Raw genomic sequence first — 22,375 nt, 5'->3', positions numbered from 1 at the left:
GAGGGACAGAACCCTGAATGATGGAGGGAATAGATAGATGGATGGATCATGTCAATTTTGAAATATTGAAGAAATATGATCTGTCTGGCTAAAAATGAATGTGAAAAGTCATTTCATAACTCTGTGGGCGAGTTGCTCAGTAATCCTGTTATGACAAACGGGCCTCTCCCTCGGATCTACAGTGTGTGTTGTTCTGTGAGGTCGAGATTCTTGGGAACGCGAACACAATTCTGAGAACAATAACGCCTGTGGACGCCTGCGCCGGCCTATGCGCGGTCTTTCCACCAGGGGGCAGCGTAGCACCAAAAAACACTCGCGCTCCTCTTGACAAACCCCAGCTGAGGAAGAGTCGCGAAGTCCAATGAAATCGCAGATTATTCTGGTCCTAACCAATCCTCTGCCATGGTGGATGGGCCGTTATCGAAGATGGTTTGAAGATGAGGGGGGCATGTGGACTGTTTTGAGTAGTGGGGGGGGGCAGAGGAGTTTAACGCCGATGCCGAGCTCGAACTTGCGCCGCGCCGTCAACATGATCCCCTTGTGTTGCGTCCTTGCTGCACTCTGCTTGTTCTCCTCGGCGTTCTGCAGGAGTTTCCACGCCGGAGAAAAGTTTCCCGGATCGAGCGCAGAGGAGCGACGTACTTTGGAGCTTTGGAGGCGCAGCGCGGATCTGAATGGACAAACATGTTCGCCTCTGCCGGGGACGGAGTCTACCCTCCAAAACAACACACACACTGTAAGTATAAGCTCACACGGTGATGACAGAGTTGTAATCATAGCACATGGAGCCGCTGACCGTGTCCACACCTGAACCCCAAACAAGGCGAGGAGAGTAGAAACTCGATGATGGAAAGTTATTTTCCCCCAACAATTTCTCTATTAGATACTCCATAAACTCTTAGTGAACCTGGATGTAATGCGAGTTGTTAATGGTGGTGAGATGATGCAGGGCGGCTGAGAGGCTGCTGACCTGATCACTGTGGAGTCACACGTGTTGGTTTGTTCTCATGTAAAGCGCATTACGAAAGTCAGAGCTTCTCCCTCCCCTAAAGATACGCAGACGCTTGTGCATGAGTTTGTTCCAATTAGTCTGTAATCGAGTTGATATAATGTGTGTGGCTCTAAGAACAGATACATCTACAGTGCTTAATGGAAATCTCTTTTAATTCTTGTTTTTTTTTTTTTAATGTAGAACGGCTAACTACACTGCTATTTTAACTTTTCATTTATTTCCTGTTTCCCACTTTGCTGTATATTTTAAACATTGAAATTGCTGTTAAGGCTTGATTTGTTCCTCTTTTATGTAAAGCACTTTGAGCTCCATTTGTCTATCAACAAAGTTTTATTGTAATTATTCTCCACATGAGGCTGAACTTTCCAACCATAACAGTTGTCAAACCTTCAGACAATAACAGCTCCTGTGATCAAAGTGATTAAAGAGAACAGCTCCAAGATGAACTGATGGTCAGAATTATGGCCTGAACACACACACACACACACACACACACACACACACACACACACACACACACACACACACACACACACAAGCCCTTAATGTTAAACACCATCTTTGTTTTTCCATTCACTCTCCACTCATACATCTTCATCTCTCCCCAATCTGCCACCCGCTGCTGCCAAAAACCCTTAAACTGAAACCTTACACAGTCAATATCCCAAAGGAGACGCAGCAACACTTTCTCTTATTTCTTTTGGACCTTTTTGAAGAGGAAACACAAGTTCAGGCCTGATGTTTTATGTTGAGCTACTATGTAGAAGTCCAGCCAGTGGAATGTACAAGAATAACAACTTGGACCAAAGCCTCAGAGCTCTTCAGGACAGTCTTGCTGTTGTGTGTGTGTGTGTGTGTGTGTGTGTGTTAGGAGGGAGTGTATGAGTGATGGAACATGGAAGAGGTGGCTGTTACATCATTCCTCTGCTTCTCACACCTGGAGTAGCTTTTGAGCATGAAAGTGATTGTGCGTGGTCTCTCTCTGTGAGCTCCACTGGGCCCCCCCCCCTTCCTCATAAACATTCCCCACGTTTTTCTGTTGAGCTGGATCTGAGCGTCTGGCTGAACTTAGTCTCGCTGTCAGGTTGTCAGGGGGCTGAAGGATTGACTGAGAAGAGACACTCCTGATGGTGCGTTCAGGGCCGGGCTTGGTCCAGAGGGATGTACAATTTTGTGTCAATTGAACAACATGTTTTGCCAATTGACCAAAATTATAGGATGAGACACAAGAGAAGAACAGTTACAGGCCAAAACATACAAGATCTTGTTACAAATGTAAAAGTCGAGTAATTCCGGATCCTGCTGATATGATGGACAAAGCGTCTCTGAGCCAACTTCTGCTTTGTTTTGGCGGCATGTTAGGTTTTGGTTTGACTATGTAGGAGTGGTGTGTTGCGTCTGTGTGCAGTCTGTCTGGGTTTACAAAGTTGCTCAAGTCGCTGTTGTTGTTCTCCATCTTTTCCTCTGTCCCCTCTGGCCAAAACATTAAGGGTGGTAAAAGGAACACGTCGTGTTCTCAGGGCGGAATGTAGTTTGAGCACAGCCCCAACCGTCCAGCGCCCAAGATGCAGTAAAATCGGACGACTTTCTTCTTCCGACAGCTTTTCATTCTGCTGTGATCCCCTCTCCTCCTCCTCCTCCTCCTCCTCCTCCTCCTAATCTTCTCTCCCTCTTCAGATCATAATAACCCGATAGATGTCAATACGCCCCGGCTTATGTCTTTGCCAAGGTAACGGGCCCTCAGCTTTGGCTTGACGCCTGAGATCAGAGTCTGCGTGTTTGACCTCCTCCTCTGATGTTTCCTGTGTGTAAACACCAGTGAAGCAGTAAGGTTAAAGCCCTGAGCTCTGTGGAAGAAGGAGCTCATTGTGTCAGACTCTGACCTCTGGAGAGAGACTACGCCACTGTGCTCCCAATATGTACTCCCACCAACCGTGTGCATTAGTCAGTCTGCATGGATCTCTGGGTGTGTGTGTGAGAGTGTATGATATTCACAGGTGTTTTTCTGTTTTCTGAGCATTGCAGGTATTTCCAGCTTGGGGGATCGCACGCGAAAGCAAATTCGTATGGTTACATTCAAGATTACAGTAGAGGTCAAGATGGTGTTTAGTTATTTTTGTCTCGTCAAGGCCTCTTCCTCTTATCGCTGCCCCCTGCTTCATCTTCCTCCATTCAGACAAAACAGCAGCTTTCTTTTAGCTTTCTTACCTCTTCCCCCCTCGGCCTTTGTCTCAGTACAAAATGACCTTTTTCATAATGATTGTTTGGGTTTCGGACCACCGCTCGTGGAGGACATGTGAGAAAACACTCCCCACCCTCCCTCACTCCTTATGCCCTCCCTCCTTACCCCCTCCCTCCTTAAATGTAACACAGGTGTGCAAGCAAGTGTTGGAAATGTTATCAAAGGCCCGATGTGTTGACCTGCGCGGACCTTGATTCTAGGTGATTCTTTAAGCCTTAAAGTGATAGTGTGTTGTACAAAATGTACGTCAAACTGTCTCACCGGCCTTGTTTTGATGAAGTTTTGGTTGACCTGTTGTCGGTAGAATGGACCAGCATGGATCCATGTAACACCTCAGCAAGCCTCTGGAAGCTACCCTGAAGCTAAGTCTGGGAAGATAAGCTACATCGAAAATTATTGTGTGCTAAACCAAATACCACACACACACACACACACACACACACACACACACACACACACACACACACATGTTCCCTGTGTGTTCCTTGCTTGAAAAGGAAGCGTAACATGGAGTTTGGGGAGTGACGGTGACCCGTAACAAGTGATCCCGGAACATTTCCGGTTCTCTGCTTGAGCTCGGTAGGTGTACAGAACAAGAACATCCTGTGCCGCACGTTTGATTAAGCATTAAATCAAACGGATGCCCGCAAGGGATGGGCGGGGGACGTCGACAAGCAATCTAACGATGAAGATGTGAACCAACAGATGACTCTTGGTGTAATGAAGCGAGTCTCACAGAGAAGACGGAAAGTGGCGTTCATGTACTTGGATGGCTCAGGCCTGTTTCCACTAGATGTGTTTTTCCAGCAGGCGGACCCGGGCCGACTCCTGTGGCTTTACAGAGCCGTACACAGGCGCAGACGCTCCAGGGCACGATTCACCTTGTAAACATGTCTGCCTCGCCAGTAAACGGGGGCTGTGGATAAATACTTTGCTGGAATGACCAAGCAGTTATTGGGAGTAACTTTGGATGAATGGACTGGAATGTTGTTGGCAGCCAAGCACTTGTTGTCAGGTTGAAGTAGTTCATGTCTGACCTCTTTTCCCTCGTTCCCTCTAATGCGACATTTGACTTTCAAGCTGCATTTTTGCGAGTGTAACCGCGGGACTTTGCGCGCTCTGTAATCAGGGATAACAGCAGTGTTAACGTGCGAACACCTTTTTGTGTACTTGCACTCCCACGCACACAAAAAAGTCTCAAAGTGTTGTGTTGGGCAAGTCTGTGTGTGCAGTAATTGTCGTGTTCTCTGGCCCCAACTGTGTCACCCAGGCAGGAATGTAGGTCACACACACACATTGCATCCAAATGGCTGAGTAACTTCGGACAGTTTGGGCAACTTGCTCTCTCACACTCTGGGCTGTTGTGTTTGCAGTGTGCAGGTTCACTTCAGCCGCACAAACAGACAGACAGACAGAATCCCTGAGCTCTTCCTCAGTCAGCACACATGTCAGATCAATAACCAATAAATACTTTTGATGGAATGTTGCAGTAACTGTCCACCCTCACATCTTTTAAAGATAAACTTGAGATGCCTTTTCAGTTTAGCTAATGTTCAGTTTAGCTAACTTTTCAGTTTAGCTAACTTTTCAGTTTAGCTAACTTCTAGGTTTAGGTTTTACTTTGTATCTTTCGATATTTTATTTTTACATCATTTCTTCTTGGCACTTTGTAAATATTACTACATTCTTAATTGATGGCTTTAGTGGTATTTCTCTTATTTTACTACAATGCTTATAAATGACTTTATCCAGACTTTATTTTAAGTATTATTTTTTAATTTGACCATTTTATTGTATTGTCATATTGCTGTTCTAATCATTACTATTATTTCTACCTCCCCATCTTTATTATCATTTTCAAATTATTTAAACAAAGCACATGTAAAGCACATTGAATAAAAGTTGCCATGTAAATACAATTGGATTAATTGATTCCTCTCATTTCAGTTCACCTTCAGTGTGAGAACCATGGGCTCCCTGTCGTTGGCCTGGGTGGGAGATGGAACTGGGGTGAGTTTGTTTACTTGTGTCTATTCATATGACAGCAAATGGGAAAATGTTGAATAGAGATAGATAGATTGTGTAAGGTGTTGCGTAATGTCTATCCTCTACCCTTAGGTGCTGCTGGTCTTGACAACTTTCCAGGTGCCAATATTCATGATGCGCTTTGGTCAGTCCAACCTTTATAGGAGGTGAGAAACATCCCATAACCACCGAGTTAAAGTCATCCAACATGTGTTTGAGTGTCTAATTGCATCCTGGTCTCTGCGTCAGTGAAGACTACGGGAAGACGTTTGAGGACATGACTCACCTGATAAACCACACCTTCATCCAGAACGAGTTCGGCATCGCCATCAGTCCGGACCAGTCTGGCAAAGTGAGCCAACATGCCAAAGATATATAACACTTTACTAGATTAACACTGTATTGCAATTCCTCTGATTGTGATGATATAATGTGATTTTCTTTGCTTTGCTTGATGACATCATTCATATTTTCTGTTCCTAAAGATTCAAAGCTCTGCTGCTCTTCTGTATTTGCCTTTAGGTGATCCTGACCGGTGATTTGTCAGAAATCGGGGGGTACCGCGTGTTCCGCTCGCAGGACTTCGGCCTGAGTTTTGTTGGGACTGACTTGCCCTTTGAGCCCCTCATTCAGATGCTCTACAACCCCGGAGACCCCAATACACTGCTGACACTCAGCATCATGGTAACCATGGCCTTCACACTCCCGGGCCAAACCCACCCGATCAGGCTTCACTGATTGAGTTCAATTTAAGCTAAGGCTGTTCTTTCACACAGTTGGACCTCTGGCTGTCTGAAGACTTTGGCGCCACCTGGAGTAAGATCCATGATGGTGTTTGTTTGGTCAGATGGTGAGTAGGAGAAGAAAGGAAATGCCTACTGCATCATCATCAATCTCATTCTTATTATAAACACACAGGCACTTGTTTTCATTTAATATGTGAAAAATTGAGTATATAAATAGTTCTTGGTACGATTTGCAACTTTTTGCGTATTTTTACCATGAAGCCTAACATATACAGTCTCTGGCTTGACATGGCATGTGCATCAGTTTTTGCTGCACCAAGTGTGTGTATGTGTGTGTGATCTTTGCATGTGTGTTGTTGTTGTTCCAGCTGTCCCCCTCGCCCCACTTTGCATCACTAACCCACTCTGCTTTCATTTGAGTACATGAGTTCACACAAGGTTGTGGCGTCAGCCTGCGGTTGTTAGCGCTGCATTGTGGGAAACGGCGTGATAGCTCGGCCCGGCCACAGCTGTCATTTAGCTCCCGACCCAAATTGACTGCACAGGGAGGGGGTCGAGCCGCTGTCACAGTGAATCATGACTCAGCAAACGGCATTCATATTCAGCCCACAATCCTTGAAGCAGCAGAATCGTTACAATGTGAAACTTTTGGTCCCCTTTGGCAGCTGCCGGTGCCAGAGAGCTGGATCGCAGCCTGGAGTCGTTACTCACAGGACTCCCACAGAACAACCATAAACTTTCATCACTATCGACTCCAAAAGTGGATTTATTCTCGAACTCAAGCACCCTTTTAACTATTTTGATTTCTCCCCCTTCTTATTGTTTCTCTCTTACCCTGTCGCACACACAGGGGTCCTAAGAATAGTATCTACTTCACAACAAACTCCAACGGATCGTGCAGTGAGTAAACACACTTGAATCGCCTGTAAATATATGCAGAGTATGTGTGACGAGGCCTGCAGTGACTCTAGTGGGGACCTCTCCATCAGATGATAAAGGAATGTTGGAGTTGATCAAGACGACGGACTACGGACGAAGTTTCCGCACGATCGCAACAAGAGTTTATTCTTTCGTACTTGGAGGACGCTTCGTTTTTGCCTCCATCATGACTGGCACAGTATGCACACACACACACACACATATGCATCTCTTGATATTATCTAAAACCTTCTGCTTTATCTTTCTTTACCTCCAGATGTGTGCTATATATTCACCTCTTTGTCTGTGTGTGTGTGTGTGCGTGTTAGGGTACGGAGCGTATGATCCACGTGTCGGTGGATGGAGGTGAGGTGTGGAATATGGCTCAGCTTCCCACAGTCAACCATGAGCAGTTCTACTCCATCCTGACAGCCAATCAGGACATGATATTCATGCACGTAGACGACCCCGGAGGTTAGAACCAATGAAGACGCCGCCAAATATGATTGATGACACACGATGATGATGATAACGATAATGACAGCGTTTGTCATTAGTAGTGACGCTGAAGATTAACGGTGATCACGATGATGGAGATGAGTTCAAGTCCCTCATGTCTTTGAAGCGTCCTTGAAAGGAACATTTTTCTGTTGAAACAAGTAAATGCATCATAGTGTTCCAGTTTCCCAACCTCTATCGTGTGTGTGTGTGTTGTGGAGCAGATTCTGGCGTTGGAACCATTTACGTGTCAGACGACAGAGGGGCGGTGTTCTCCAAGTCTCTGGAGCGCCACCTTTACTCCACCACGGGAAGCGATACTGACTTCACCAGCATTGCTTCACTCAGAGGCGTCTACATGACCAGCGTGCTCGCAGAAGGTGAGTCCACAAAGTGTGTGTGATCTGTGTGTGCAACAGCGTTTAGAATCATCTCATCACATTGACTTAATGGGTCTTAGTTTATGTTGCACAAGTATCTGATTTGTGTCTCATTGTTTCCGCTGGTAGACAACACAGTGGAGACTATGATCACCTTTGATCAGGGGGCGAAGTGGCAGACGCTGCACAGGCCACAAAACGGCAACTGTGACACTGAGACCTTCACCAATCGGCCTAACAGGGTAACAGAGTTGCAGCGCCACATAACTCACTGAGTGTGTGTGTGTGTGTGTGTGTGTGTGTGTGTGTGTGTGTGTGTGTGTGTGTGTGTGTGTGTGTGTGTGTGTGTGTGTGTGTGTGTGTGTGTGTGTGTGTGTGTGTGTGTGTGTGTGTGTGTGTGTGTGTGTGTGTGTGTGTGTGTGTGTGTGTGTGTGTGCTAAGCAGCTTGTGCAGTCAGCAGGTGATTCACTCGCCACATTATATTGTCTCCGCAGTGTAAACTTCACATCCATGCCTCCTACAGCACCACGCTGAAGATGAATGTCCCCATGCTGCCCCTCTCACAGCCCAATGCTGTGGGCCTCATTCTGGCCCATGGTAACACACACACACACGCACACACGCACGCACGTTAAATTATTTTGGTGTGATATCATGTTGCTTCCTTTCTCCAGGCAGTGTTGGAGATCCAGAGTCCCTTCTCTCCCCTGATGTGTACGTCTCTGACGATGGGGGCTACTCCTGGCTGTTGGCCCTCAGGGGCCCTCATCACTATGCGATCCTGGACTCCGGCGGTCTGCTGGTGGCCATGGAGCACACAAACGTCCCTGTGAACCAGATCAAGTAAGATGATGGGAGGTTGATCACTACAGAAGTTAATCTCCCGCAGTATAATAACTCACTGCCGTGACACCTTGCAGGTTTTCCACAGATGAGGGTCAGTGTTGGCATGCGTACAACTTCACCAGTGACCCCATCCACTTCAGCGGGATGGACAGCGAGCCTGGCTCTCGCTCCATGAACGTCAGCCTATGGGGCTACAGGAACGACTTCAGTAAATGGGTGGTGATCACCATCGACTTCAGGGGGCTCCTCAGCAGAGACTGTGAGTGTTTGTGTGTGTTTGTTCAGTCTGTAGTGTGTTATTCCTTTTTCAAAACAAAGTAACTGTGACTTTTAAGGACCAGAGACTTACTTGCAAATTGCCAAACAAAGTGTGTGTCCTGCTTGTGATGTGCAGGCAGTGAGGGGGACTATGTGCAGTGGCTGGCCCATTCTGCAGAGCCCAGCGGCCCCAATGACGGCTGTGTGCTGGGCTACAAAGAGCGATACTTACGCCTGAGGAAAGGTTCAGTCTGTTGGAATGGGAGAGAATACACAGCCACCAAGGACCTCGTCCCTTGTCCATGTACGGCGGACGATTATCACTGGTACGTCCTGGTCGTGTCCTCTTCAGACTTTGTGTAGTGAACAGATATTGGACATATTTGACGATGAATGATGAATTCTGTTGTCTTACAGTGACTTTGGATACTACCGGCCAGAGAACAGCTCAGACTGTGTGGAGCAGGAGGAGCTGAAGGGTCGTCCTCTGGAGTTCTGCTTAAATGGGACCACTGAACAGCTACAGACCAGCGGGTGAGCTCAGCGTCAAACTTCACAACCTGGAGGGAATACCAGAAATTACATACTACACACTGTAACCATGGTAAAATTACTAACAAATAAAGCTACGACTGCTGATTAAATCTTACACGGCAAAGGCTCAGGTGACTCTTAAGGCTCAAGTATCTTATAGATAAATTCAAGGCTGCATGTTAATAACATAAACTATACTGTTTTTCAGATGTTACGCACAAATATACTGTATGACCGACACACAGCGGCGTGTACCAAACCCATCTGTCTAATCTTTGACCGTCTCATCCTGCACCGCGCCCTCTTTTCCACTGACTTTTTGTCTCTTTGCCTTCCATGTGCCTCCGTCTCTCCTTTCACGGAAGATACCGGAAGATCCCAGGAGACCACTGTCAAGGTGGTTTCCAGCCAGAACGGAAGGAGACTGACCTGAGGAAGATGTGCACCAGCAACGCCCTGTATCCAAACTCTCTGGTAGGCTCTGCTCTCATTCAGAGACACAGACACTGGAAGGCTCCACAGTAGATGATTATGGTCCAATTATCAGCATATTTGGACGCAATGACAACCAAGAGAGCAACCACTGATATGTTTGACATTGGCAGGACTGAAGGTTTCATCAATCAAATTTCTCATTACAGAGCATTTGAACAATCGCACTCATTAGTTTGTGACAAGTAGCATATCTGCTAGTGGACTGTGTGTTCTCTTGCATGGCACATTCACTCTCTCTCTCTCTTTCTCTGTGTCTCTCTGTTTCTGTCTCTCCCATAGACCGAAAACAGTTCGTCAAACACTGCTATCGTAGTGATGGTTGTCATGGCGATCCTATTGCTGAGTGCCGTCACTGGCGTTTGGCTGGTAAAGAAATACGTCTGTGGAGGAAGGTCAGTTTCATCTTTACACACACACACACACACACACACACACACACACACACACACACACACACACACACACACACACACACACACACACACACACACACACACACACACACACACACACACACATAAACAACAATCTAAAATATATATTCTGCCTCTCTTTCTCTGTGACATACACAATCTTCCTGTGTGTCCTCCTCAGGTTTCTGGTGCACCGGTACTCTGTGATGAGGGAACACGCTGAGGCTGATAAAATAGAGGGAGTGGATGATGTTGACAACAACTACATGGAGACGGGGAAAGCACAGTACAACGATGATTCAGATCAAGTAACCGATACTCTCTGAGGTATCTACTCTGTGTTTTGGTAAATCTTTATGTCTATCTATTAACGCTGCCGTATTGTTTGCATATTTCTCTTAGGACCTCTTGGAATAAGGTAGAGTCGCTCAGAGACGTCTCCCCCCCCGTCCCAAGGCAAGACAAGAAATGAATGCAGTCTTTTCCGATGGCTGGGCACTCCTGTTGCTCCCCACATGCCGATTAACATCTGCTTCTCACATCTCGCTGTGTCGCTGGCAGCTGGAGGCCTCAGCAGCAGCGGATGCATTTCACATGGCTTCCTTCGTTTCATTTTGCAAAAGGCAAACCGGCGGTTGAAGGACGAGACAAACCCTGCGCAGAATAGAAGAAAGACTCTGGGAGTTTTAGTTGATTCTGTCTCGACGATTTTGGAGACGGCCTTTTTTTTTTTTCGTATCTGTGGCACGATGCACTGCTGATGTACAATCCAGAGGTGTTGGCAATTAAAGTACTTCAGATTTAGGGAACATCCAAGAGATAAAACACAGGAAATAGATATTAAAACTTTTAACTTTTTCTCTGCTGTCAGTTTTTGTAATCTGTAAAGATAATACAACCCTGGTGTGTGTGACAGGCCACTTTAACATTCATTCTGTAAGTTTGACAAGTTACCCAAAATGAGTGAATATGCTTGGCTTTTACATGTCCTTTCTTGTTTTTAATAGAATAGCTCATTTTAATGACCGATGACTCCTGCTTCGCTAGATAGAAAGACACTTCAGATATCAACCTTTCAGTACATAAATGCCACTGTCATTACTTTAACTATTTAATGATTGTGCTTTGAAATGTTAAATTAACCAAAAATATGAAAGATGAGATATATCAGTGACAAAATACAAAAGAACCATTTCATATCTGTAATCTAACTGAAGTATCTGAGCAACAAAGCCGGCCCTAAAATATAACTGACATACTTTTGATGATACTCCTGTCTTCTAAACTTCTAATGACATTACACTGACAAATGTAACTGGAATGATTTTGATAAATGTCTTGAATTAGTAACATGACAGTACTTACAGTGTATGTATTGAAAGGTTAGTACTGAAATGAAAAAGTGACAATGCTACATTTAATCATAATTGAAAACACAGGCCTCTGGATCATTTGTAGATATCCCAAAAATAAGCATTAAGCAAAAAAACATAAATAACATTTTCTAGTTTTAATAGCAGTGTTGATGAGCGTTAACAGGTTAAACTCCTGTTTCACATTCTGGTGTTTGGGCTTCACATAATATTTGTATCCAGGACTGAACCTTTAAAATTTATATCAGCTTTTATAAAACATATACAATGACGAATACCTGATCAAAATAAGTGTCGGTCCTCTTTGGTTTGTATTTACTTTTGGGCGGACTTGGCTGATGCGAGCGGCTGATAAAACGTTTGGGGTGAATGTTAAAATGGCTGGCCTTTGTTGTGACGACTGAAAGGTTATTTTTGTGCTGTGCAGTTTTGTGTGACCAGTAGCTTCTCCTCCCCTGGATGTGTGGTGAAAATGAAAGACTTGAATTATTGCCAAAGCACTTTTATTGTGTAGTTTTCTCCTTTTAAGTAGAAGTAAAACTTATCCGTAGTCCAGTAATATGAGTAACAAGACTAGTTCTAACCCCAAGTCTACTTGAAATGTCTGAAAGTTTGTGTTGAATAGTGATGAACCCACATGTTGCTGTTTTTTGTCTTTTATATACTTTTTTTTTTTTTGTAACAATCTTGCTGCAGGTCCAAAAGAAAGGTAAACATCTCCAACATGTCTACCTTGAGATAATTCCATGTTTTATAAGAGACTCTACATGTTTTGTTGACTTTGACGCATCATTAGTAATGCATCTACACAACATGTTTGCAGTACAAACTTTTGACACTGGCACTTGTTGCTGTTTAAAGCTAATCTCAGCCAGTACCGACAGTCTTATGATATATTGGTGCGTCCCTAATGAATCATCTCACAAATGTTTTGAAATCTCCACAATAATGGAAGTGATCCGTGTAATCAATGTGATAACCATAATGAGACACCCCTGCACTTCAGTGTTAGATTGCATTGATTATATGAGCTGTTGGAGAATAATTCTGTATTATCTTCAATGTAAGAACGGTCACCTTTGATCTTTGTGCAGGGCTTCTAGCTTGTGCTTGTCTTCTGCAGCAGAGGCGATATTATCCCAGTGAATAAGCTATTGTAATAAGCTGGCCTATGTAGAGGCGTATTCTCAAGGACTGTGCAGTGGACTTCATCAGATATGACAACAAATCAATGCGCTTGATGCTTCTTTATTTACACAACAGTCAATAAGGGCAAACCCAGTAATGCAAGATTCATAAATTTGTTTTTGCACTGTATCTACAGATCTGTGAAAAAGTTGCATATTTCCCTCCTTACTGTTGTATGTTAGGGGCCATTAGTTGCGATTTTCATTTCCATCTTTTTTCTTCATTTACTATTTGCTATGACATCAGAGATGAGTCTCTCTGAATTGAACTAGAGCACAGACGCTTTTATAACACAATTTTTACATCTATTGTTCATGAATGGAACGATTCTAACTCTTTTACATGAGGTTTTTATGTATGTCATTAATGTCCAATGATTCTAAGTAAATCTTTCTTACATAACTGTATAATTACTACAACAGATTAATACTCGAGTCCTGCATTCAAGTTTGACATCAAATGATGGATTTTTTCTCAATAAAAGTGTTCAGTATATGGGAAATGAAAGTTATGATTGATTGCTGCATTAATCGATGATGGGTATTTCTATTAAATAGTGTTGCACTGTTTAAAGTTGGAGAATAATGGAATAGTCCAAGGAAAGGATGTGGTGGTAGCAAAGACTAAATAATGATCATAAGTGACTTAGATTTACAGTATACCAATTTTCATTACTGGCTCAATCATAATAGTGCTGGATTTTGCTGGATGTATGCTGCCTCAGCAAATTTGTTATACATTTTGAATTCTTGACGTGTGAAACAATTTCACCAATTATTAACGATAACGTCATGCCATAGTTGTGTCTGAAACTGTAACTTGCCATCTTTGAAAGTGAACGTAATACTCAAGCACGTGTAGATAGATAGTTTGTAATTTAAATTGGACAAATTATTTGTCACAGCAACAAATCACAAGACAAAAAACTGAAGGTTCCAAATACAGGCTTTCCTCTGCCATTATACAACCAGGCCCAAACAAAACATAGAACAAGCCCATTGGGAAAAGGATATTTAGGAAATCTTTTGTTAAAGTTACTGATTTGTTTTCTGTTTGTTTGAATGCAATATTAATACATTTTTTATCACATACTGTAATGGATTCACCAGGCGTCCCCCAGGACGACAGCACGTAGAAACCCAGAGAAATGGGGAAACACTGTAATGCAAGATAAGTAAACAATAAAAATAGAAAGAACTAATAAAATGACTGCATTAGTCGCAGCAGCTGTGCCTATGTATGTGCGTCTGTTCTAGCTAGGAGCCAAGTCGCAGTCCAAAGAGGCCTGGTTGGAAGCTCTCCTGTACCGCTCATTACTCTATTATTCTATTACTCCTTGTCTACCACTTACTTCCACTGTTATTTTCCGTGTGCTAATGCTCTAAAGGCGTGTGCTTTTCACAACCCCCGCTGCAATGAGGGCGAATATAAAACGCAGATCGCCCGTGTCATTACAGCTCTTTACCAGCAGGGGGAGCCACACGCTACTAACGCTGCACTGTATCCGGAAGTAGAGAACAATCATCGTTTTGAAACCCCAGGCTAGCTAACTATCAACCTGTAAGCCCGGGCTAGCGCGGAGAACGCACTGTTTACCAGTTGTTTATTTATTCGCGGGTTATTGTCTGTCTGCGTGGGCGACGACATGCGTGGAGCCATGTAGCGGCTTTGAAGGGATGCCAACTCGTCGCGGTGAGTTTATTGCAGCTACGAACGCATTATTGAGGAACTAGCAAGCTAAGTTAGCTAAAGTTAGCTTTCCCTTTCGCTATCCAAACACGTTTGCGCGTATCGCTGGCCACCTGTCAAAGAGACCAGAACGTTTCGCTTACATGCCAGTAATTGCCTTTACAACTAAGCACTAACAATTGTGTCCATTTATTGAACGTGTCCTATTTATCTAACGCAATTTTAATTAACATTGGCCTCCCTATGTGGACATAGTAATGGTAATTTGTGCTCCCCAACCTCTAACGCGCACATCAGCCTACACGAAATGAAGCCAGTAAGAATTCCACACGTCTGCCTGCTGTGATGTGCAACATGCAAAGTCAGGCCTCGTGGTGACGTGATGATATCGAGTATAAAGCTGCGTCATCATCGGAAGCTATTCTCTCTAAATGCTGTGTTCCAGACTTTGCTGGTTTACGATGAGCTCTCTGTCAGCCCCGCTACCGGCACCGGGCTCATCATTCAGGGCGTTACCCGGAGACGGGAACCAGGTAAGACTGACACTAAACCTGTAAGTGTCAACATGTATGATGGATCAGATTCGGTGCTGAACAATGGCGTCGCGGCTTGTGTACGTTTGCAGGTGCAGCCCAGAGGTCCTCTCCTGCAGATCCTGCGTGTGGCCGGAGCCCAGGAAGATGTCTTCACGCTCAAAGAGGTCAGATTCAAGGCGTGTTGGCTTGTTTTGATCAAGGACATTAGAAAATGGTGTGTCTAGGTGGCGATCGGAAGTGTTTGGAGGAGTTGGGAATCCCTGGTCGGTTCCTGGTGATGATGTAATCTCTTTTGTTTGTAGGTGATGCACTACCTGGGTCAGTACATCATGGGGAAGCAGCTGTATGACAAGCAGAGGCAGCACATCGTCCACTGTCAGGACGATCCTCTGGGAGAGCTGCTGGAAGTGGAGAGCTTCTCTGTCAAAAATCCCAGGTACACACACACACACACACACACACACACACACACACACACACACACACACACACAATGTTCACCATTCGCAAGGTAACAGTGTGTGTTTGTACATGCAGGTTCCAAACAAGCCAATCTATCTATAGAGTAATCTGGTCTCCTCTTGTCTTTCAGCCCAGTGTATGAAATGCTGAAGAAGTACTTGGTAGTCCTCGGTTGTACTGGTAAGTGATACTTTCAGTTCATGATTGAATATTTTATGTGGAGAAAATGGAATGTTTTGTGCCGCAAATTTGACTTTTCTGTCTAATCTCAACTCCTGTCTTTTCGTCTTTGTCGTTAAATGTTTTGGAATGAGGATTCCTTTGAATACGGCGATTATGTTGCCATAGTCCTCCATCTGTGTGTCCTGAAATCACAGTTTGCTCTTAATTTGTAATCTCTGATCATTTGTGCTTCTCCGGGGTATGTAGTCATGGAGGTAGGAGCAGAAGTGTGTCTCCAGTCTGTAGCTCATTCTTGTGAAGCCACAGTGGACGAAGCCTCATTAAAGAAGGAGTGTGCTATAATTAAAGGGCGGGGGTGTTCCTTTTCTGTTACTGTGTCTTATCTGAAATGCAGACGCTGCAGAGAATCTTTCTGTGGGCCGTGAATGTGTAGATGGCGGAGTGGAGGATCGCGGTCAGGTAAAGCTGAAACATGGTGCTCAGAGGAAACAGAGACCCCCTCCTTTGTCACCTTACCGCACACAACCAAGGTCAAGACCAGTATGCACACTGCCAATCTGCGTGAATAATACATTTCCTTTGGTTGTGAGCTCCACCGTGTGCTGAGTCACAGTGCAGAGACCAACACGTCTCTCTAAACGGTTTATAAAGGCGATAAGGAGCTCCTGACAGCTTGTGTGTAGTAAGGTGGGGGTCCGGTCTGCTGTCTTCGTTGGTGTGCATCTGTACAGAGTTGCACCGTCTCTGTACAACCCCCATCCGTGGTCTAGTTTGGTGGTCTTTTCAACAACTCTACTTTGACCCACCAACTCCACCCAGTGGATGGGGGGGACAGAGTCACGGTCTCTGTCACAGAGTTCTCTCCTCTGCTCCGAAACTGGGGGATTGCAGCTCCCGATCCAACCGCAGGCCCCCAATCCTAAACCTTTCAGTCTCCCTTACCTCCTCCTCCTCACCCAACCCAGTGCTCCCTACACCCTTCTGTACAATTCCCTCAAATAGCCACTCAGCGCCACCTGCTGTCTGCACACATTCGTCTCATCATTCATGAAGCTACAGTCAAGATTTTCTCTCTTTATTTCCTCTTTGAATCAGCTGAGTCAAACCCAGAGGCTCTGTGTGTCGAGTGTTTCCTCTCTGTGGTGCTGTGACATTTCTGATCTCTAATGGAAGGGAATATGAATTTCACATATCCGGTTTGTAGCTGGGATTATTGCCTAATTCTCAACAGGAAATGATTTATTCCTTCCCATTTTTTTTGAAGGCCCCTTTAGTTTATTTAAGCATTCTACACATTTTTATTCTCTCTCTATACAAAGCCTCAAATAAAAGATCTTTTACTAAGATAATAACTTAGATGATTGATTGATTGATGATTAATCTCACCCCTCCCCCGTCTTCCCTCCCTCCTGGCTCTTACCCGTCCTGCCCGACCCTTTGCTCCCCACACCACCACTCCCCCCATCCCCAGAGGCCATCTTGAGACGGAACTGCAAGTCCTCCATGTGTCCAGTTCCTTACCTGTATTCTAATATACCCGTTCGCATTTCCTCTTCCTGTTAGATGTTTGGAGGTGTGGTTAAAGCAGGTTTGGAGGCCTGCAGTGACGGGCCTCTCCTGCTAATCCCCTCCCAGCGACGACCCCGGGAGCCAGATGACGGTAAACTCTCTCTCCACTTATCTCCCCTCACATTTTTCGAATGAACCAATCTCCTTTGAAGTTTCACGAGTGTTGTTTTGTAACATTGAAATCAAACCTCCCCAGACTCCCTTGAAGGTTTGCCCCGCTCAGCCTGTAAACGGCCCAAGCTGGACGTTACTCTGGACGAGTGGGACCTGTCCGGCCTGCCGTGGTGGTTTCTAGGCAACCTCCGTAGCAACTACAGTCGCAGGAGCAACGGCTCTACTGACATCCACACTAACCAAGTAAGAAAGCACATATGCCGTAAAGAAATGTACCACGTGAATATACAATTCTGAAATGATAAATGGTAAATAAATCCTGGGTTCAGTTGTGAGATCGTCTTACAAACACTCGGCACACTCCGTTACGCGGTTGGTAAACGGCGTAAATCTGAGCGTAACAGTGATGATCTCACTGAGGTGGCAGCTGTCTCCCGCACAGGAGGAGGACACGGCCATCGTGTCGGACACCACGGATGACCTGTGGTTCCTGACGGAGGGCGAGAGTGAACAGGTGAGCGTGGAGATGAAGGAGGCCGCTCTGGAAGAAGGGAGCGGAGGAGAAGGAGAAGCTGCACCTGATGAGGATGATGGTGGAGGGAAGGAAGAGAAAGCAGATAAAGAGGTGGGGCTTTGTGTCTCCTTTTTCACACATGTTTACTAGTATACTCTTCCTCATCCTTTTGATTAGTTTCCTGTAAGAGAAGTAACACTGTTTACCATCAGAATGAGGATAATTTGTTTTGTCTTGTATCTTTAGATGCAGGAGGAACCAGATGAAGACTCCCAGTGTCTCAGTGATGACACTGATACAGAGATCTCTACGCAGGTATTCTTCCACATCAGTCTCCCTCCATGTGTCCTAGTTTTAGGTTTTGTGATAACTGGTTGACACTTGATGTTTGCCTTTACCCTCAGGATGCATGGCAGTGCTCAGAGTGCAGGAAGTATAACACACCTCTCCAGAGGTACTGTGTTCGCTGCTGGGCTCTGCGCAAGAACTGGTACAAAGATGTCCCCCGACTAGTCCATTCCCTGTCTGTGCCTGACATCCCAGCATGCAGCGCTCTCACTGCTCATGACGATGACGATGACAGCGACACGGGCATCGATGTTCCAGACTGTAGCCGGACAGTGTCCGATCCCGTCATCCTTCCCTCTCACTCCACAGCTGACCGCCCGCTGCCCGTTATGCTGCTAGGCAAAGGCAAGGGGCCTCGACCCTGTGACCTACCTAAGGATGACCAGCTCTCGGGAGGGGAGAGTCAGGAAAGTCTGGGGATGGAGGTAGAAATGAGGCCCGAGGCTCTGATGGAGCCTTGTAAGCTATGCCGAGTGCGGCCACGTAACGGGAACATAATACACGGACGTACGGCTCATTTGCTAACCTGCTTCCCCTGTGCCAGGAGGCTGCACAAGTTCCAAGCTCCTTGCCCAGGATGTGGAAAAATCATTCAAAAAGTTATTAAGATGTTTGTTGTGTAAAAGCACACAGCTGCCGTGCCAGGCTGTGGCTCCGATGACCTCACCGGTCATCACAACAACCATTCAACCGTACACATTCATTAGCAATGGCCGGCCGTAATCTAATCTCTCCATTGTACGCACTCACCTACACCCAGAACATCCTGACACCTAACCCAAACTGTAGCACTTGGTTCAGCTTAGCTCCTGTCTGCATGGTTAGTATTGCATCACACTGCCTCCTAAGTGTTCCAAGGTGAAACTGTTCGATGACTGCAATGTTTCACACACCAAATGTTTAAGTGCCACATTTAAAGGGATGTACAATGGCAGAACTATTTATTTATTTATTGGAAGGCCACAGTGGATTGTAGAACTGTGGGAGTGTAATTTCCTCATTTCATGAAAACCTCGAAGCAGTTGAATGCCGCGCATAAAGTTTGCCGCAGGAAGCCGAACGGTGCCACGCTGTCAGCAGTTTGCTTTTAGCAGCTTTCGTCAAATTTCCCGCCCTTTTGCGTGTCCTCTTAGTGATCGTTGTCAAAGACGAGATTGAAGGAGTAACAGGCTGCCGAGTCTTTGGTTCTAAGAAGCTGAAACATTATGACCCCGTTCTTTTTGTGCATTCCCCTAAAGAGAAGCAAACATACTGTAACATGCAAGTTAGCGTCTCAAATCAGGCTTCTCCCAGCATAGTGTTTCAAAATGTAGGATTGACTTTAACTCGCTTGAGAATGCACCACTGAAGTATTTGCTGTAATTTTCCCTCGGGGGAGTATTTTCATGTTTCTGTACACTATATTCTAAGTGCTAAGCTGCCCATGATGGCTTTGCCCGTAATAAATTGTTTTAATTATCTTCCTGGAAGGGTGTTTTGAGTTCCCTTCTCCAACCTATGATAAGAGTAGCAATCTACGTAGAAAGTATTTAATTTATTTATGATTCTGTTCCGATGGGGCAAACTAACATCCACTCAATAGAAAGAGAGAAGCTGCACTTGTTACATTGAACAGTCTTAACTTGCAACAGAATGATTTTCTGGTTATCCAGGAAGTGTTTGATGCGGATAGGAAATGCATCACACAGTACTTATTGTGAGGGGTTTTGTTTGGGGGGGGGGGGGGGGGGGGTTGATTGAAGCGTTCCACTGCCATAATATTGATTTTGAAGTTCTGTAAACTTATTTTGTTTTTGTATCTTATGTTGCTGTAATATTTCCTTTTCCAGGGAGCTGCTGCTGCTGCGTGTGAACATCCTACAGCAGCTCTGTGATCGCCTCTTTACTTGCTCTTAAGTTCTCTGCCAGCAGGGGGTGGAAGTCTTTGTAGAATGTGTTGTGTCTGCAGAAGACGCAGCTGTACAGTATAGCAGTAATGCGTGTAGGCTAAATGTGCAGTGTGTGTATATAGAGCATGCCGCCTGTCAGGACTAAACCAGCACTGCACTGGTGTCAAAGCTGTATTAACTATATAAAAGCTATGTAAGATTAATGTAGCGCATTATCTTTATCGTCGTGCTCCCAGAGAATCCTAATTTCCACACAGCCAAATACAGACCTTGTGTGATTATGACAATAAGTGTATTATACCAGTAATGCTGGTTTCAAATGATGAATATTCCAATGTGCTCTAACATGGTACAGCTAATATTGTTTTTTGTACTTGTCATGGAAAGAAACTAAGTACTTTTGTAAAGCAATAAAGAGTTGTGTCAATAAGACTTGTTTGGTTTACACTTAAACACCACAAGCTTTTGAGTGTGTGTGTGTGTGTGTGTTTTGGCTGAAGAATAAGTCATTGTGTGACAGGCCAGCTGTCGTGTCCTCTCCTTCATGACAGGGCTGCTGCCAGCACCTGCGTCTCTCTCTCCTCTGCTTACTCACTCTTCTGCTCCGTCCGCCTGTGTCGGCCTTATTTTCGACGGCCACTCTGCCCTCTACGGTCGCCGGCTCTCTAAGGCTGCAGCAGAGGCACTTGGACCATCTCGCCCTTGGGTGTTATTTAGATGCTGCTTACTCATGTGGGGGATATTCCCTGTGGAAAGTCCCATTTGAGACTTTGTTCTATAAGAAGCCACAGGAGGATTCTCTGAAGCAGTCACGACTTTGACTCAGTCATATTTTCATTATTAATGACTATTTTTATACACATTAAGTCTTATTTTCTTACAGTATAACGCAGTATGACACAGCAGTTTGCACAATACTTGAGAAATGTGAACAATTTACCAGCTATTACGGGGAGAAAAAAGCTTAGTCATAAATGTGATTTTTTTCCCATTGTATAGCAACAGTCTGTGTTTTAACTGAGTGTAATTGAAGAATGGGGTTGTGCTTTGTCTGTGGTGTCCAGTGCGTCAGATCACAGAGAGGAAGAATTGCAAAACACGCCTGGTGACACGGTACCGAAAGCTCGTCAGCTGGAGAATGATGGCACCATCCAGGGAGTGGTAGGGGATCTACATGTTTCCATGGCGACAGTACATCTATCCCAACATCCCAGAATAACTTAACACATTCTAGCTTTAGCCTCTATGGCATATGCAATACTTCCTTGAGGGAAATAGTTAGCATTGCTGCAATGGTTCTTGCCATTATGTGTTATTATTCGTCCTTATCGTATTTCTGTCCTCCTCCTTTTCCGTGTGTGAAACACTTTTAGCTCAATCCCACTTATTGATCATGTTACACAATATGATTGATTGATATGTATGCCTGGTATCTGTCACTCTTCCTTCGTCTGACCGCCTGCATACCTTCAGGATGGCGAGCCACAGCTTGTTTACCATCTTTTTACTGTCTTCTAGTTGTGTCTCTGGATGTCTGTAACCCTATCCTCATGGCCAGGACCTTTCATTTCATACCTTCCCACACACACACACACACACACACACACACACACACACACATTCCCTGTGTTGTGTCCGGCTATTTGGTCGCTCCAGAAACCAGGCCGCTAAATTTGTCCCGCCGCTGACATGGGAGAAGGTCACTGCAGCCAGTGAAAAACAAAGATAGGAACAGTGTGAGACTGAATGACACAGTGAAATGCAGAAAAAAAACAATTCACGACAGAGATATACGGTGTGTAAGAGTAAGATGAGAGGACGAAGGAGGAGAAGATGAGGCCAGAGAAATACTGGAAAGGTCTGGCCAGGATTAGAAGGAAGACCTATTGTCCCCACAGCTGGAAACTGGATATGGAAGACAACATAAAAAAGCTGGACTTGACCGGGGATCATAGCACGCATAGTTTCCACGCTGCCATTCACGTCTTAAAACGTCTCTCTGCAAGGGCATGGACACAGCCCGCCTCAGACGGGATTCAGTGGTGTGTCTCCACGAGGAGCTATGCTGTGTGCGGTTTACACTAAAGCGATAGCAAGGTGTAAATTGCCTTCAAATCAAAGAGGATGGCTTTTATGAGGAGTA

The 22,375-nt window shown here is 45.0% G+C and overlaps 2 protein-coding genes across 4 annotated transcripts; both read left to right on the top strand.

Moving 5' to 3' along the window:
- The first annotated feature begins 480 nt into the window (after nucleotides 1-480).
- Nucleotides 481-13,421, top strand: LOC143005205 (sortilin-like). Of its 2 annotated transcripts, none has more exons than XM_076156453.1 (20): nucleotides 481-736; nucleotides 5,202-5,264; nucleotides 5,373-5,446; nucleotides 5,529-5,631; nucleotides 5,802-5,963; nucleotides 6,056-6,129; nucleotides 6,876-6,925; nucleotides 7,015-7,142; nucleotides 7,273-7,417; nucleotides 7,666-7,821; nucleotides 7,951-8,063; nucleotides 8,316-8,418; nucleotides 8,496-8,664; nucleotides 8,742-8,926; nucleotides 9,062-9,251; nucleotides 9,343-9,459; nucleotides 9,825-9,933; nucleotides 10,234-10,346; nucleotides 10,549-10,675; nucleotides 10,770-13,421. In XM_076156453.1, exons 1-20 carry the CDS (start codon nucleotides 497-499, stop codon nucleotides 10,782-10,784), a joined length of 2,436 nt encoding a protein of 811 aa, XP_076012568.1. In that variant the 5' UTR covers nucleotides 481-496; the 3' UTR covers nucleotides 10,785-13,421. The 2 variants fall into 2 exon arrangements, with proteins under 2 accessions (XP_076012568.1, XP_076012567.1); XM_076156452.1 differs by having other exon boundaries at nucleotides 10,549-10,694.
- Nucleotides 13,422-14,421: 1,000 nt separating this feature from the next.
- mdm4 (MDM4 regulator of p53) lies at nucleotides 14,422-19,240 on the top strand. 2 transcript variants are annotated; one of them, XM_076156454.1, is made up of 11 exons: nucleotides 14,422-14,620; nucleotides 15,063-15,150; nucleotides 15,243-15,317; nucleotides 15,456-15,589; nucleotides 15,746-15,795; nucleotides 16,193-16,257; nucleotides 17,362-17,458; nucleotides 17,564-17,724; nucleotides 17,909-18,106; nucleotides 18,242-18,310; nucleotides 18,400-19,240. In XM_076156454.1, exons 2-11 carry the CDS (start codon nucleotides 15,079-15,081, stop codon nucleotides 18,964-18,966), a joined length of 1,488 nt encoding a protein of 495 aa, XP_076012569.1. In that variant the 5' UTR covers nucleotides 14,422-14,620; nucleotides 15,063-15,078; the 3' UTR covers nucleotides 18,967-19,240. The 2 variants fall into 2 exon arrangements, with proteins under 2 accessions (XP_076012569.1, XP_076012570.1); XM_076156455.1 differs by having other exon boundaries at nucleotides 14,423-14,620; nucleotides 17,924-18,106.
- The last annotated feature ends 3,135 nt before the right edge of the window (nucleotides 19,241-22,375 follow it).

This window comes from Genypterus blacodes, unplaced genomic scaffold (genome assembly GCF_046128005.1).
Source record: "Genypterus blacodes isolate CSIRO-AG114 ecotype Tasmania unplaced genomic scaffold, CSIRO-AGI_Gbla_v1 ptg000070l_1, whole genome shotgun sequence".
Classification (NCBI taxonomy): Eukaryota; Metazoa; Chordata; class Actinopteri; order Ophidiiformes; family Ophidiidae; genus Genypterus; species Genypterus blacodes.
This window is presented reverse-complemented; position numbering and strand designations above follow the sequence as displayed.

Bases quoted from the DNA above. Each gene is read 5' to 3' on its own strand.
- LOC143005205 (XM_076156452.1), top strand. From the start codon at position 497: ATGCCGAGCTCGAACTTGCGCCGCGCCGTCAACATGATCCCCTTGTGT. The intron at 5,964-6,055 runs GTAACCATGGCC...TCTTTCACACAG, and splicing joins TGCTGACACTCAGCATCATG to TTGGACCTCTGGCTGTCTGA. The intron at 8,419-8,495 runs GTAACACACACA...TCCTTTCTCCAG, and splicing joins GGGCCTCATTCTGGCCCATG to GCAGTGTTGGAGATCCAGAG.
- mdm4 (XM_076156454.1), top strand. From the start codon at position 15,079: ATGAGCTCTCTGTCAGCCCCGCTACCGGCACCGGGCTCATCATTCAGG. The intron at 15,796-16,192 runs GTAAGTGATACT...TCTGAAATGCAG, and splicing joins GGTAGTCCTCGGTTGTACTG to ACGCTGCAGAGAATCTTTCT. The intron at 18,107-18,241 runs GTGGGGCTTTGT...TTGTATCTTTAG, and splicing joins AAGAGAAAGCAGATAAAGAG to ATGCAGGAGGAACCAGATGA.